This window comes from Oncorhynchus kisutch, linkage group LG3 (genome assembly GCF_002021735.2).
Source record: "Oncorhynchus kisutch isolate 150728-3 linkage group LG3, Okis_V2, whole genome shotgun sequence".
Classification (NCBI taxonomy): domain Eukaryota; kingdom Metazoa; phylum Chordata; class Actinopteri; order Salmoniformes; family Salmonidae; genus Oncorhynchus; species Oncorhynchus kisutch.
Window position 1 is genome coordinate 6,503,389 of NC_034176.2, and position 17,837 is coordinate 6,521,225.

The window sequence follows — 17,837 nt, forward strand, 5'->3', positions numbered from 1 at the left end:
GCTGGTCATCTACTTTGTTTGCGAGTGTAAGTCTCTGATTGTCCACCAGCTGTTACAATGTCCTCTTTTCAAGTTGTCTGTTTCCTTGCTCTTGTTCTGGAAGAGGGGTCTTCTGAGGACGGCTAATCAGCCGTGTAGATAGTTCCAGCGTGGGAATGAAAGCAGTGTAGACACACGATTCCTTGGAGAGAAGAACCGGGTGGTCCTTCTTGAATTCACCTTCTTAGATACTCTTAGATACTCGACCGTAGCATTTATTGTTAAGAGGTTCATTTGTCTTCTTCAACCTCGTGTTGCATTTTGGGGTCACGACTAGTCATGGACCTCGGCTGCAGCACGTGGTCAATTTAGTCTGATATGTAAATTCTTAACTCGCATTTTTATTTTTATTTTATTTTATTTTATTTCACCTTTATTTAACCAGGTAGGCTAGTTGAGAACAAGTTCTCATTTGCAACTGCGACCTGGCCAAGATAAAGCATAGCAGTGTGAGCATACAACAAAGAGTTACACATGGAGTAAACAATTAACAAGTCAATAACACAGTAGAAAACAAAGGGGGGGTCTATATACAATGTGTGCAAAAGGCATGAGGAGGTAGGCAAATAATTACAATTTTGCAGATTAACACTGGAGTGATAAATGATCAGATGGTCATGTACAGGTAGAGATATTGGTGTGCAGAAGAGCAGAAAAGTAAATAAATAAAAACAGTATGGGGATGAGGTAGGTGAAAAGGGTGGGCTATTTACCAATAGACTATGTACAGCTGCAGCGATCGGTTAGCTGCTCAGATAGCTGATGTTTGAAGTTGGTGAGGGAGATAAAAGTCTCCAACTTCAGCGATTTTTGCAAGTCGTTCCAGTCACAGGCAGCAGAGTACTGGAACGAAAGGCGGCCAAATGAGGTGTTGGCTTTAGGGATGATCAGTGAAATACACCTGCTGGAGCGCGTGCTACGGATGGGTGTTGCCATCGTGACCAGTGAGCTGAGATAAGGCGGAGCTTTACCTAGCATAGACTTGTAGATGACCTGGAGCCAGTGGGTCTGGCGACGAATATGTAGCGAGGGCCAGCCGACTAGAGCATACAAGTCGCAGTGGTGGGTGGTATAAGGTGCTTTAGTGACAAAACGGATGGCACTGTGATAAACTGCATCCAGTTTTCTGAGTAGAGTGTTGGAAGCCATTTTGTAGATGACATCGCCGAAGTCGAGGATCGGTAGGATAGTCAGTTTTACTAGGGTAAGCTTGGCGGCTTGAGTGAAGGAGGATTTGTTGCGGAATAGAAAGCCGACTCTTGATTTGATTTTCGATTGGAGATGTTTGATATGAGTCTGGAAGGAGAGTTTGCAGTCTAGCCAGACACCTAGGTACTTATAGACGTCCACATATTCTAGGTCGGAACCATCCAGGGTGGTGATGCTAGTCGGGCATGCAGGTGCAGGCAGCGACCGGTTGAAAAGCATGCATTTGGTTTTACTAGCGTTTAAGAGCAGTTGGAGGCCACGGAAGGAGTGTTGTATGGCATTGAAGCTTGTTTGGAGGTTAGATAGCACAGTGTCCAAAGACGGGCCGAAAGTATATAGAATGGTGTCGTCTGCGTAGAGGTGGATCAGGGAATCGCGCGCAGCAAGAGCAACATCATTGATATACACAGAGAAAAGAGTCGGCCCGAGAATTGAACCCTGTGGGCACCCCCATAGAGACTGCCAGAGGACCGGACAGCATGCCCTCCGATTTGACACACTGAACTCTGTCTGCAAAGTAATTGGTGAACCAGGCAAGGCTCTCTGGTCAAAAGAGAGAGATGACTCTGTAGGACTGTGATCCACGGTAATCTGACCCGAACAGGCCAGTCATGACAGTTGGAACAATCATTCAGTGGCTTGCGTCAGCCATATTGTGAGTGGTCATAGATAGATAGCTCCTCCTCCTCAGAGACCTTGCTATTACCCTGTCGAGCTCTTTGTTCAAAAGTAGAGCACTAAATAGGGAATAGGATGCCATTTGGGACACAATCAAATAAAAAACACAACTGCTCTGAAATCAGATCAACATGACTTCTGACTTCTACATTCAGAAAACAGACCTGTGCAGTTGATTATACATTGATTGTGTCCCAAATGGCATCCTATTCCAGTGGAGTCCAGAACAACAACTTCTCCTTTATTTATTGTAACCACTAGATGGCGCTGATACTACGTTTACTAACCATCGCCAACCCAATATGAAGAAGAAGACAATACTCTTGTTCATTGGCAGATCGCTCCCAAACCATAGGAATTCCCTCCCAGTTGACTACTTTAAAATGGTGGAAGTCCTCAATGGCAATGTCCATGGTAAAACCAGGTTATATCCATCTACATTCCTCTATCTTTGTGGGTAAGACACAAAGCCTTAACTACCACCAGGAAGTTTGAAAAGGACCTATGCTCCCCAAAGAGCAGGCAAACTACGGCCGCCCCAGTCCCGCCCCTGTACCGCCCCGGTCCCGCCCCAGTCCCTTCCTGGTCCCACCCCAGTCCCTTCCCGGTCCCGCCCCAGTCCCGCCCCTACTGGGAGTGGAATATTATGTCAACTCATCAGAGGTAGACGTGCTGACTGACTTTATGGGATAATGATGCTCACATCAACAAGATGGTAAACATGTGCATTTCACCCTTCCTCCTCAGGCAATAAAATGCTCATGTTTTGTACATGTTGTATAGGTTGTGTTTATTTTTCGAGGGTAGACCCAATACATGATTAAAAAAAACATTAAATAATCACATTCAATACATACTGAAATCATTTAAGATAAACTAATTCACTTGGTATTAGAATCATATTTGAACAGAATCCATTGGTATCACATTGGTGTCACATTTGTATCACATTGGTGTCACATTGGTATCACATTGGTATTACATTGGTGTCACATTGGTATTACATTGGTATCACATTGGTATCACATTGGTATTACATTGGTATTACATTGGTGTCACATTGGTATCACATTGGTATCACATTGGTGTCACATTGGCATCACATTGGTATCATATGTCCATTTAGCTCCAACTTGATACATTCCTGTTCCAATTCACTCAATGGTGGTTGAGATGAGGAAGTTCTGCACTTCTCTTCTTCTTGTTGGTACTGTAGAAAGAGGTGGTCTGTGTTAAAGTCAACAGAAGTGTGTGTGTGTGTGTGTGTGTGTGTGTGTGTGTGTGTGTGTGTGTTGTATTTACCTTTGTAACTTGACAATGACTTTGTTGATCCATCTTGCATCTGGAGTCACACAGACGGTGGCTTTGTCCTTCTTGGTAACGCTGAGGAATGAAGGGAGGGATATATATTAAAGTGTCACCATGGTTACATATCATACACTGCAGCATTTAACCTATCAGAAAACGTCAATATGAACGTACACATATTTAGCAGATGTTATTATGGCTGTAGTGAAATGGTTGTGTTCCCAGCTCCAACAGTGCAGTAATATCTAACAATACACACAAATCTGAGTAGAAGAATGGATTTAAGAAATCTATAAATATTAGGACGAGCAAAGTCAGAGTACTGTATATGTAAATGTATGTATAGATACAGTACCAGTCAAAAGTTTGGACACCTACTCATTTCAGGGTTTTTCTTTATTTTTACTATTTTCTACATTGTAGAATAATAGTGACATCAACACTATGAAATAAAACATATGGAATCATGTAGTAAACAAGATTGTCTGGAGTCCCTGCCACATACTGAGTTTCGGGGGGAATTGCTATAGGCTACCACTGCAAATGCCCACATTTATTACACTGTCTTAGCCTTGGTTACGAATAGGAACATTGAACTCATCATCAGTGACTAATGACTGGTTTGCATAGCATGCAGTAAAGTGACTATACTGACTAATTAATTTCCCCTCCACCACGACCGATCCCCCACGCTTCTTCCCCCTATGCATTAGAAAACCACAGTTTAGCGCTTCGTTCAAGACCTCGCTGACTGACTCACATGATCTATGTGTGAAGACAATGACAGCCACCGTGGGTTTTAGGTGCGGTTTCCAAGACACAGATGAAGCCTGAACAACAACAATAAGCATGGAGATTCCACTGGGCCAGTGGTTACCAACCAATCGATCGCGATCGACTTCAAGGCATTCCTAGTCCATCACCAAACATTTCTGTAGAAAATCATATGAAAAAGGATTGCGGTTCTTCTTTTTTAAATTCGTGTTGCGCTGTTACCGGCAGGTGCACTTCAGAAGCCTTGTGCACCGGGTAGACAAACTGTTCCCAGTTTAAACCATTTCATTTGTCAGACCAACTCCACCTAACCGGCGGACAGGAAGATCTGTGGATAAATCGAGTGAGCCTTACTGCGCTGGCCAATCGTATAGCTCAAATCACTGTGCCTACAGTTCCACGACCCCACCCAAAGTTTGATACAAGCCTATGTAAGATTTCATAACTTTTAAAACCATGACCAGAGAGAAATGATCAAAGAATACAGCTGCTGTTTTTTATGAGTGAGTTCATGTTTAAGTTTTCATTCTGCTCTGTCACTGTTTTGATTCCACACTATTAGATAACATAAAACATGTTTCTCTCTACTTCCACTCACACTGTAATGAATGAGTAGCCAAGTGTATCGACAGCGCTGTGTTTCTATCATTATTAGCATCTCGTCCTGTCTATTTTAATAGGGAGGGATATTATACTTTCTCTGGTCAGAGGAACAACATGAATTTGTGTCTGAAAGCAGATGCGGTGTGACTCGACTTTAGCCATCATCATTTAGACCTAGTTTATCTCCCAGAGTTCCCAGTTGTCTTGAAAGCACCATGGCAGATACAGATATCATCAGTCCAGTAAAATAAAAGCCAATTATTTCAATTTCTGCTCAGCTGTGCCTAGCAAGTGCTCCACCAGATCTGTTTTGTAATCAAAGCTCAAGTTTTGAACTATAATATTGTCTGAGAATAACAATATTGTCAGGACAGGCATATACACACGTAGAAAAAATGGTTCTTCAGCTGTCCCCATAGGAGAACCCTTTTTGGTTCCAGGTAGAACCCTTTTGAGTTCCATGTAGAACCCTTTCCCCCGAGGGTTCTACATGGAACTCAAAAGGGTTCTACCTGGAAGCAGGAAGGGATTTATTCAAAGGGTTCTCCTTTGGGGACAGCTGAAGAACCCTTTTGGGTTCTTGTAGCCAATATGATGTGATAATGTATTAGGCAAACTGTGACAATGTATTACCTATACTGTGATAATATTTTTGGTATACTGTGATACGTATTAGACATAGTGTGATAATGTATTAGACATAGTGTGATAATGTATTAGGTATACTGTGATAATGTATTAGGTATAGTGTGATAATGTATTATGTATGCTGTGATAATGTATTAGGTATACTGTAATAATGTATTTGGTATACTGTGATACATATTAGACATACTGCGATAATGTATTAGGTATACTGTGATAATGTATTAGGCATATTGTGATCATTTATTACACATACTGTGATAATATATTAGGTATATTGTGATAATGTATTAGGTATACTGTAATAATGTATTTGGTATACTGTGATACATATTAGACATACTGTGATAATATATTAGGTATATTGTGATAATGTATTAGGTATACTGTGATCATGTATTAGGCAGACCAGGTAACGTATTATGAATGCTGTGATAATGTATTAGGCAGACCAGGTAACGTATTATGAATGCTGTGATAATGTATTAGGCAGACCAGGTAACGTATTAGGAATGCTGTGATCATGTATTAGGCAGACCAGGTAACGTATTATGAATGCTGTGATAATGTATTAGGTATACTGTGATAATGTATTAGGCAGACCAGGTAACGTATTAGGGCTACTGTACAAGAGAACAGTTTTTATTAGGTTAAAGTAACCAAGTCATGTTTAAAAAAAAATGTTTCAGAAATAGATGTTGGTTTGCTCTTTGACTGTGAAAGGGTTCTTGACTGGTTGCTAGGTGGTGTTAGTTGTCTCACATGATCTCTGTTTGACGACAGTGGGCACCTGGAGGTAGGATCTCTATCCTGTGGAACAGCCTTGGAGAGATGAAAGCAGAGGACGTCCGGATGCAGCGACACTTCTGACATGCAGCACAGCCGTTCATGGGGAATGCTGCAGGGATGAAGACCAGGAATATTACATACAATAACAATATAGTGTTGTTAGAATTTGGGGTTAAAGGTTAAGGTTTAAGGGGTAGGGCTAACACCTTTTTATCATCACTAAAAGTTGCACTTTGAAACATGTGAATGTTACAAAGACAAAACTGATTCTAGATCAGCACTCTTAGGGCTCTATTCAGTCTGTATCATCGCTGAAGTGTTACAGATGAAATCAAATCAAAGTTTATTTGTCTCATGCGCCGAATACAACAGGTGTAGTAGACCTGACAGTGAAATGCTGAATACAACAGGTGTAGTAGACCTTACAGTGAAATGCTGAATACAACAGGTGTAGTAGACCTTACAGTGAAATGCTGAATACAACAGGTGTAGTAGACCTTACAGTGAAATGCTGAATACAACAGGTGTATTAGACCTTATAGTGAAATGCTGAATACAACAGGTGTAGTTGACCTTACAGTGAAATGCTGAATACAACATGTCTAGTAGACCTTACAGTGAAATGCTGAATACAACAGGTGTAGTAGACCTTACAGTGAAATGCTGAATACAACAGGTGTATTAGACCTTATAGTGAAATGCTGAATACAACAGGTGTAGTTGACCTTACAGTGAAATGCTGAATACAACATGTCTAGTAGACCTTACAGTGAAATGCTGAATACAACATGTCTAGTAGACCTCACAGTGAAATGCTGAATACAACAGGTGTAGTAGACCTGACAGTGAAATGCTGAATACAACAGGTGTAGTTGACCTTACAGTGAAATGCTGAATACAACAGGTGTAGTAGACCTGACAGTGAAATGTTTACTTACAGGCTCTAACCAATAGTGCAACAAAGGTATTAGGTGAACAATAGGTAAGTAAATAAATAAAAACACCAGTTAAAAGACGGTGATTGCGTGACAGCAATGTAACGGTAATATCTGATTGAGCCGACATGCAGCGTTTACCGTGAATGCAGTTTCCACTCAGGAACATTACCTTTAAACTTCACTCACGCTGCAACGCAGAACTTCTGCCGTACGAATTGAATACAGACCCTACTCTGAGACACTTAACATTGCAGTGGATTGATTGTGATAATTGGAATTAAATTGTTTAAAAAATAAATTATAGTAGGTTTGGTTTGTTGATTGTTTAAGAGTCAAGTTGAACAGATTCATAGATATGTAGATATATAGATAAATATGCAATATCTCACCTTGAAGAGCCACGAACCAGCAGAGAGTCAGGGACACCAACAGGTAGTGAGGCTTGAAAGGCATCTTGAGTCTGTGTTGGCTGTGGTCGGCTGGTGTCTACTGAAACTGAATGATGTTGTCTCTGGGTTTATATTGCTGCTAAAAAGGAAGTGTGGGGGAATCCCTCGTCTTCACACAAAATGAAGATCAGACATTTGGAGGATATAAAATGTCTATAAATATATTCACTATTTTAACTTTATCCTTCATTTCTAGCCGAGTGATTCTATTGAAATAAAACATATTGAGAATCTGTCTTGTTACATTGTAAAGAGGATTTTAATGATAATATAATCAAATAATATTTCAGCAATCTAGTCAAAACCTGGTAAATGCTGAGTAGAACAAGTAGAGATTCAGTGGTTAAGATTGGAGAGCGTTTAAAAACTGTATTTCTCGTAGACATACAGACAGGTCCATAATTATTGGCTTTGATAAAGATGACCAATAAAAGACTGTATAAAATCAACAATACAAACACTGAGCTATATTTTATGCAAAAAGAAGGGGAAATTATATTTTATACTAATACAATTGCTCAGTGAAAGTGATTTTGTTTCACAAGTCATATTTCTTTTCTCTCTCAAAAAGAAAGGGGTTAAAATGGCCCTGCTGTTTTCAATACCTCACCTTGAGAGGATAATGGCCACTGAGTCTTTTTCTACTACGTTTTATCGGATCTTCTTTTACGCCTCCTACGTTAGGTTATGAGAATGAAGAACACATCAGGAGGGATCTTAGACCTCCTACATTAGGTTATGAGAATGAAGAACACATCAGGAGGGATCTTAGACCTGCTACATTAGGTTATGAGAATGAAGAACACATCAGGAGGGATCTTAGACCTGCTACATTAGGTTATGAGAATGAAGAACACATCAGGAGGGATCTTAGACCTGCTACGTTAGGTTATGAGAATGAAGAACACATCAGGAGGGATCTTAGACCTGCTACATTAGGTCATGAGAATGAAGAACACATCAGGAGGGATCTTAGACCTGCTACATTAGGTTATGAGAATGAAGAACACATCAGGAGGGATCTTAGACCTGCTACATTAGGTTATGAGAATGAAGAACACATCAGGAGGGATCTTAGACCTGCTACATTAGGTTATGAGAATGAAGAACACATCAGGAGGGATCTTAGACCTGCTACATTAGGTTATGAGAATGAAGAACACATCAGGAGGGATCTTAGACCTGCTACATTAGGTTATGAGAATGAAGAACACATCGGGAGGGATCTTAGACCTGCTACATTAGGTTATGAGAATGAAGAACACATCGGGAGGGATCTTAGACCTGCTACATTAGGTTATGAGAATGAAGAACACATCGGGAGGGATCTTAGACCTGCTACATTAGGTTATGAGAATGAAGAACACATCAGGAGGGATCTTAGACCTGCTACATTAGGTTATGAGAATGAAGAACACATCAGGAGGGATCTTAGACCTGCTACATTAGGTTATGAGAATGAAGAACACATCGGGAGGGATCTTAGACCTGCTACATTAGGTTATGAGAATGAAGAACACATCGGGAGGGATATTAGACCTGATACATTAGGTTATGAGAATGAAGAACACATCAGGAGGGATCTTAGACCTGCTACATTAGGTTATGAGAATGAAGAACACATCAGGAGGGATCTTAGACCTGCTACGTTAGGTTATGAGAATGAAGAACACATCAGGAGGGATCTTAGACCTGCTACATTAGGTTATGAGAATGAAGAACACATCAGGAGGGATCTTAGACCTGCTACATTAGGTTATGAGAATGAAGAACACATCAGGAGGGATCTTAGACCTGCTACATTAGGTTATGAGAATGAAGAACACATCAGGAGGGATCTTAGACCTGCTACGTTAGGTTATGAGAATGAAGAACACATCAGGAGGGATCTTAGACCTGCTACATTAGGTTATGAGAATGAAGAACACATCAGGAGGGATCTTAGACCTGCTACATTAGGTTATGAGAATGAAGAACACATCAGGAGGGATCTTAGACCTGCTACGTTAGGTTATGAGAATGAAGAACACATCAGGAGGGATCTTAGACCTGCTACATTAGGTTATGAGAATGAAGAACACATCAGGAGGGATCTTAGACCTGCTACATTAGGTTATGAGAATGAAGAACACATCAGGAGGGATCTTAGACCTGCTACATTAGGTTATGAGAATGAAGAACACATCAGGAGGGATCTTAGACCTGCTACATTAGGTTATGAGAATGAAGAATACATCAGGAGGGATCTTAGACCTGCTACATTAGGTTATGAGAATGAAGAACACATCAGGAGGGATCTTTGACCTGCTACATTAGGTTATGAGAATGAAGAACACATCAGGAGGGATCTTAGACCTGCTACATTAGGTTATGAGAATGAAGAACACATCAGGAGGGATCTTTGACCATTCCTCTATAACAGAGTCTTTCCAGATCCTTGATATCTCTTGTCTGCGCTGATGGACTCTGCCCTCTTCAATTCAAACCACAGGTTTTCAATGGGGTTCAAGTCTGGAGACTGAGAGGACCTTAACAAACTGTTCATTTTGTGGTCATTTAACCTTGTGGCCAAGGTTCAGACCCCTGGAGAGGCAACCAGGTTTTTGGCTGAAATGGCCTGGTACTTGGCAAATTTGATGATGCCGTTGACCGTAACAAGGGTCCCAGGACAAAACAAAAATAATATTTTTGGTCTTCTTTTAAGCTTAGGGTTAAGGTTAGGTTTAAGAATCTCATTTTTCAGAAGATAAATGGTAGAAATAGGCAGAGTTTTTGACTTTGTGGACAAAAAACATAAAAAGAACAAGCAAAATAGTCCCATAACATCAAAGATCCACCACCATATTTTACAGTTGGTATGAGGCTCCTTTTTAATGGCATCCAACAAATGTAAACACCTGCAGTTTGATAAACGGAAACGGTCTCCATCGGAACCTGTACTATGTTCAGATGACATGAAAATAAAGCTACTTTGGTTCTTCTCATCTTTATCAAGGGTGTCAGTAATTGTGGACCTGACTTTATACACTGCAACAACATCTCCTCCTTGGGAATTAATAGAGTATTACCCTGTCGTATCTTTTCCCTATCAGAATCACTCAGCCACACATTTATCAAGGCTGATAGCTCCATATCACTTGTGTTCTTTTCCCTATCAGAATCACTCAGCCACACATTTATCAAGGCTGATAGCTCCATATCACTTGTGTTCTTTTCCCTATCAGAATCACTCAGCCACACATTTATCAAGGCTGATAGCTTCATATCACTTGTGTTTAATTTAGATTCATTTCACTTCATCGGGTGCAGGGAACCCAGAATAAGGAACTGAAAATGCTAACAAGCATTAAGATGCCAGACGATGTTTTTTCTATTAGCAGACTGATGGAAAGAGCTCTCTATTGGCCGTGGACTGCCCGGTGAAGATCACATCTAATTTCACATTGTGGTCATTTATCAGACGCTCTTATCCAAAGCGAACCTACATATAGGGCTTGTTCCCATTGGCAGTTTGAAATGACTCAAATCCACATTTTTTCCATATCCGATTCTAATCTGTTATTTTTCCTGCAGTCTGAACAGCAAAAAGCACATGGAATTGGACATTTCAAGTCACATTTCAAACCACCTTCATAAGTGATTTTAAGTCAGATACAAATCTGATTCCTGGCCATGCGACTTGTGTCTGAACTATCAAATCTGATTTATTTGCCCTCAAGTGGTTTTTAGGCTGTTGTTTGGCATATCTTGTTGCTTCCTAGCTACTCTGTTGACAGTTTGACAAGAACATGAGAGAGCAAACTAGCTTGTTAGTTGTTTACAAACAAATGAGTGAATGTGGTAGAAAGGTAAACAGCTAGCTAGTTGACTGCTGTGGCTACCTAATTGACTGGTGTGACTAGCTAGCTGACTGCTGTGGCTAGCTAATTGACTGGTGTGACTAGCTAGTTGACTGCTGTGGCTAGCTAGTTGACTGCTGTGGCTAGCTAATTGACTGCTGTGGCTAGCTAGTTGACTGGTGTGACTAGCTAGCTGACTGCTGTGGCTAGCTAATTGACTGGTGTGACTAGCTAGCTGACTGCTGTGGCTAGCTAGTTGACTGCTGTGGCTAGCTAGCTGACTGTTGTGGCTAGCTAGTTGACTGCTGTGGCTAGCTAGCTGACTGCTGTGGCTAGCTAGTTGACTGCTGTGGCTAGCTAGCTGACTGTTGTGGCTAGCTAGTTGACTGCTGTGGCTAGCTAGTTGACTGCTGTGGCTAGCTAGTTGAATGCTGTGGCCGAAATAGGACTGGTTTTGAAAGTTGGATCATCTTGTGCTTTGAGGCTTTAAAGGTGTTCTGACACTATGATTTTGAACATTCAAAGTATGTGGGAAACATCCCTGGCAGGCATTGTCATCATCTTAGCTTGATACTTAACTTCTGAGTGATAGGAAGCAGGAGCACCAATCAACCTACACCACCACACATACACCCATTGTTAGTGTGACAACTAGCCATGTCATCAATGGTATAATAACATGGGTAGAATAACATGGGTTGAATAACATGGGTTGAATAACATGGGTTGAATAACATGGGTTGAATAACATGGGTTGAATAACATGGGTATAATAACATGGGTTGAACAACATGGGTGAACAACATGGGTGAATAACATGGGTATAATAACATGGGTATAATAACATATGTCTTATAATAAAGGCTATTATGGTCAGATAAAATAGGATTAGATGAAGGCTAATACAAGTTTATAACAAAGTAATAATGTAATAGTAGCTGTGTTAGTATTACTATATTACCATACTTTAATAGTCCCAGACTGACAGTGAGTCTAGTAGATAGGAGGCCTATTATATCAGTCCCATCATTATAATACAGGTTTTTTATGGCTTTGCAGAACCAGAAAACTCCAAATGGAGTTTGGTCAAATGAAGAAAGCACAGCATTTCACTTCCTGGATTTCACTTTCCCCTCTGAACCAGAATAGAAAGTTAGGCAATATAATGAACCTGAACACCGTGTGGGTAAACCACATGCAGCCAGCCCATGTCTGTGCCACCTTCTATGATCTGAGTATGATGAGCATGGTGGGTCAGTGGAAACCTGGGGTGTGTTCACGACCCCTCAAACCCACACGGAAACCAGCAGATGCAAACTGAAGGAAAAGGGGAGGGACCAACATGAATTTGTCCAGAAGAAACTTGAATTTTTATTGAAAAGCATGTTTTTGTTCAAAGGTAATGGTTTCCGTTACAAACTGTTTGTTACGGTTTTGTTCTGAATGAACAGACCTCCGGGTGTTAAGACCAGTGTCTCCCAATCCTGGTTCTGGAGACCCAAAGGGGAGCACTCACACACCTGATTCAAATCAAAGGTTTGATGATGACTTGATTAGTTGAATCAAGTCTGAGTGCTCGTGCAAACAGCACTAACTGTTATATAGACCTCATAACACTGTTATATAGACCTGATAACACAGTTATATAGACCTGATAACACTGTTATATAGACCTGATAACACTGTTATATAGACCTGATAACACTGTTATATAGACCTCATAACACTGTTATATAGACCTGATAACACTGTTATATAGACCTGATAACACTGTTATATAGACCTCATAACACTGTTATATAGACCTCATAACACTGTTATATAGACCTCATAACACTGTTATATAGACCTGATAACACTGTTATATAGACCTCATAACACTGTTATATAGACCTCATAACACTGTTATATAGACCTGATAACACTGTTATATAGACCTCATAACACTGTTATATAGACCTGATAACACTGTTATATAGACCTCATAACACTGTTATATAGACCTGATAACACTGTTATAGACCTCATAACACTGTTAAAGACATTATAACACTGTTATATAGACCTCATAACACTGTTATATAGACCTTATAACACTGTTATATAGACCTCATAACACTGTTATATAGACCTGATAACACTGTTATATAGACCTCATAACACTGTTATATAGACCTGATAACACTGTTATAGACCTCATAACACTGTTAAAGACATTATAACACTGTTATATAGACCTCATAACACTGTTATATAGACCTCATAACACTGTTATATAGACCTGATAACACTGTTATATAGACCTCATAACACTGTTATATAGACCTGATAACACTGTTATATAGACCTGATAACACTGTTATATAGACCTCATAACACTGTTATATAGACCTGATAACACTGTTATATAGACCTGATAACACTGTTATATAGACCTGATAACACTGTTATATAGACCTCATAACACTGTTATATAGACCTGATAACACTGTTATAGACATTATAACACTGTTATATAGACATTATAACACTAACTGTGAGAATCACACTGTTTCATTCAGTGGAAACTATTGCAGCTCATACTGTAACTATCATGCGTGTTGGTCCCAGTAGTTTCCATTGGAAATGATGAGTGTGTACCTAACCTCATCTGTTTCATACGGTTGGCTGTTAGCAGGCTCCCACACTAAAGGACTGTTAGCAGGCTCCCACACTAAAGGACTGTTAGCATGCTCCCACACTAAAGGACTGTTAGCAGGCTCCCACACTAAAGGACTGTTAGCAGGCTCCCACACTAAAGGACTGTTAGCATGCTCCCACACTAAAGGACTGTTAGCAGACTCCCACACTGAAGGACTGTTAGCAGGCTCCCACAATAAAGGACTGTTAGCATGCTCCCACACTAAAGGACTGTTAGCATGCTCCCACACTAAAGGACTGTTATCATGCTCCCACACTAAAGGACTGTTAGCAGGCTCCCACACTAAAGGACTGTTAGCGGGCTCCCACACTAAAGGACTGTTAGCAGGCTCCCACACTAAAGGACTGTTAGCGGGCTCCCACACTAAAGGACTGTTAGCGGGCTCCCACACTAAAGGACTGTGAGCATACTCCCACACTAAAGGACTGTTAGCAGGCTCCCACACTAAAGGACTGTTAGCGGGCTCCCACACTAAAGGACTGTTAGCAGGCTCCCACACTAAAGGACTGTTAGCAGGCTCCCACACTAAAGGACTGTTAGCAGATGCTCTTATCCAGAGAGACTATCAGTTTAGTGTGTTCATCTGAAGATAGCTAGGTGGGACAAGTTAGACATACCGGAACCAACAAGTTCACCACACTTTGACATTTAAACGTTGGCGTGCTTCTGCCTGGTTTGTTAAGCCGATATAGTTACAGCTTAGTCATTTAGCAGATCTTTATCCAGAGGGATTTACAGGAGCAGATTAGGGTGAAGTGGTGAGGCTGATCTCAATTCCGGTTCAAGAGGTAAGACGAAACATCATTGCACTAGCAAACACTTGAGTGGAGAGAGAAGAACTGTGGTAAATCACCACAGAAGAACTGTGGTAAATCACCACAGAAGAACTGTGGTAAATCACCACAGAAGAAGAATGCAAATGTTTAATAGCATGGGTGTGGTAGAATGCATTTTTAAATACATTGTAGTTAAGGTAGAGTATGATTTAATTTAATAATTTAATTAGAATTGTTTTAACACCAATCATAGTCAAACTATCGCAAACTGTTTGACTTGAAAAAATACAAAACATATTTTTATTAAAGAGCCGTTTGGGGCCAAAAGAGCTGGACTGTCCACAACAACAGCCCCCTAAATCACATGTCTGACTTTCTGATTTGTAAATTCACCGCAGTTCCCAACATTGACCAGCAGGTGGTAATGATACTCTCTTCTCAGACAGTAAATGACCACCAGTCAGATACATTTATTTTGTTAGGAGGGGATGGAAAAGCATTGAGACTATTTGTCATGGAAGCAATTTCACTCATTTACTCATGTGAAGGTGTCCAAAGAGATAAGAGAAGCTAATATTGATAGTCACTATCTTTACAGCTCAGGATAATATGACTATAATTAAAGATCATCACTACCATCTGCTGGCTGGATCGGTCTTCTGATTTGAACCCTATTCTACACACTGCTAACCTTATGCCGAACCTTAAACCTAAATTAAGATCAGAAATGCACATTTTTGTATTCATTACATTTTACGATAGTCCTATAGACAATTTAGACTTTGTGACTGGGTTTTCTAATAACCAGAGAGGCTGGGGGGAGGAGTTTACTCCAAATACCTGAGCAAAGGTGAAAGTGAAAGGTGGGTCTCAGTATAGGACTGAGGTGTAGATTGTTCTGTAAAAACATGTAGATATGCACATATAGTGACTATTAGAGTGGTTATAGATTTAAATAAACTATTTTTAAAGTGAAGTGGAGGACGTGAAGACCAGTAAAGGTAAGAGGAGATCTCAGGATATTTCACTTTCCAAACTAGACACAACAGTCCTGTTTTAAAACAATGAGGACTGGAGAAAGAATAAGGGATGTTTGTATCTGTGTGATTGAGCAAAAGAGAGAATTTGATGAATGGTAATGATGTAAATATAATGTTTTCTCTTGTTATTGAGAAATGAGCCGCACACCCCACCTTCTTCCCGTCTGTATGTAATAACACACAAAAATGTCTGGCTAACAATGTAAGAAATAACACTGGAATGTTGCGGGGCTAGAATCACTTCCTCCCTCTCTATCGGCGCCATTTTATATATTGACTACGTCCCTCCTGGCTCACTCATTAATATCTTAATCAAAATGACTGATTGTCTCTTATCCGCTTGTCTTCCCATTATGCCATAGTTTGTCCATCTCAATTAACAGTAGAAACCACATTTGTTTAAGCAAGTCATCCATATCAGCTATGTTTTTTTAAAGCAGTAAATGAGGCTGAATGAACTGTTTCAATTAATGGGGCTCAATGAGAAATAGTTAATGACAAATCACCAGTAACCTTCTAAGACGACATGGTAATATTGTCTAGATAGAGAACGACAGATCAGCTGTAAACAAGCAGGGCAGGTGGTAATACAGGCAATTAACTTAAAAACAAACAGTTGAAATCAAATGCAGCTTTAAATATCTACCTGTAAAACATAAGATCCAGCATCACTGTCTGTAAGTGCCCAGATTGTAATGGTTTTAACCAAAACTCAGCCTTTACCCCCAGCCCTGTCCCCTACACACCCTAACCCAAACTCAGCCTTTACCCCCAGCCCTGTCCCCTGTCCCCTACACACTCTAACCCAAACTCAGCCTTTAACCCCAGCCCTGTCCCCTGTCCCCTACACACCCTAACCCGAACTCAGTCTATACCCCAAGCCCTGTCCCCTACACACCCTAACCTAAACTCAGTCTATACCCCAAGCCCTGTCCCCTACACACCCTAACCCAAACTCAGTCTTTACCCCCAGCCCTGTCCCCTGTCCCCTACACACCCTAACCCAAACTCAGTCTTTACCCCCAGCCCTGTCCCCTACACACCCTAACCAAATCTCAGTCTTTACCCCCAGCCCTGTCCCCTGTCCCCTACACACCCTAACCAAAACTCAGTCTTTACCCCCAGCCCTGTCCCCTGTCCCCTATACACCCTAACCCAAACTCAGTCTTTACCACCAGCCCTGTCCCCTGTCCCCTACACACCCTAACCCAAACTCAGTCTTTACCCCTAGCCCCCTATATGGTAGGTCTGACTTTCTGATTTGTAAATTCACTGCAGTTCCCAACATTGACCAGCAGGTGGTAATAATACTCTCTTCTCAGACAGTAAAAGACCACCAGTCAGATACATTTATTTTGTTTGGAGGGGATGGAAAAGCATTGAGACCATTTGTCATGGAATACATTTCACTCATTTACTCATGTGAATGGGTCCAAAGAGATAAGAGAAGCTAATATTGATAGACACTGTTAAATCTTTACAGCTCAGGATAATATGACTATAATTAAAGATCATCACTACCATCTGCTGGCTGGATCGGTCTTCTGATTTGAACCCTATTCTACACACTGCTAACCTTATGCCTAACCTTAAACCTAAATTAAGATCAGAAATGTACATTTTTGTTTTCATGACATTTTATGATAGTCCTATAGACAATTTAGACTTTGTGACTGGGTTTTCTAATAACCAGAGAGGCTGGGGGGAGGAGTTTACTCCAAATACCTGAGCAAAGGTGAAAGTGAAAGTTGTGTCTCAGTATAGGACTGAGGTGTAGATTGTTCTGTAAAAACGTGTAGATATGCACATATAGAGAATTTGATGAAAGGTAATGATGTAAATATGAATGTTTTCTCTCTTTATTGCAGTGAAAATGGCAGAGTCCAGAGTTCATAGTAAGTCAACATGCTATAATTAATGATGAACTTTTCTTTCATGTATCTGGGAGAACAGAACTAAACCAACTATTGAAAATGAAATGTGTTTGTAGTTTTATTTGTCTTTATGTGTAAATGTGTGTCTGGATGAAATGTGTTTGTAACATGAGGA

General features: G+C 40.5%; 1 protein-coding gene across 1 annotated transcript; it reads right to left on the minus strand.

The window, feature by feature from the left end:
- Positions 1-2,690: 2,690 nt before the first annotated feature.
- LOC109877879 (C-X-C motif chemokine 13) lies at positions 2,691-7,485 on the minus strand. The gene is made up of 4 exons (XM_031816790.1): positions 7,373-7,485; positions 6,019-6,154; positions 3,229-3,309; positions 2,691-3,136 (listed from the first exon to the last, which is right to left on the minus strand). Exons 1-4 carry the CDS (start codon positions 7,434-7,436, stop codon positions 3,085-3,087), a joined length of 333 nt encoding a protein of 110 aa, XP_031672650.1. The 5' UTR covers positions 7,437-7,485; the 3' UTR covers positions 2,691-3,084.
- Positions 7,486-17,837: the final 10,352 nt, after the last annotated feature.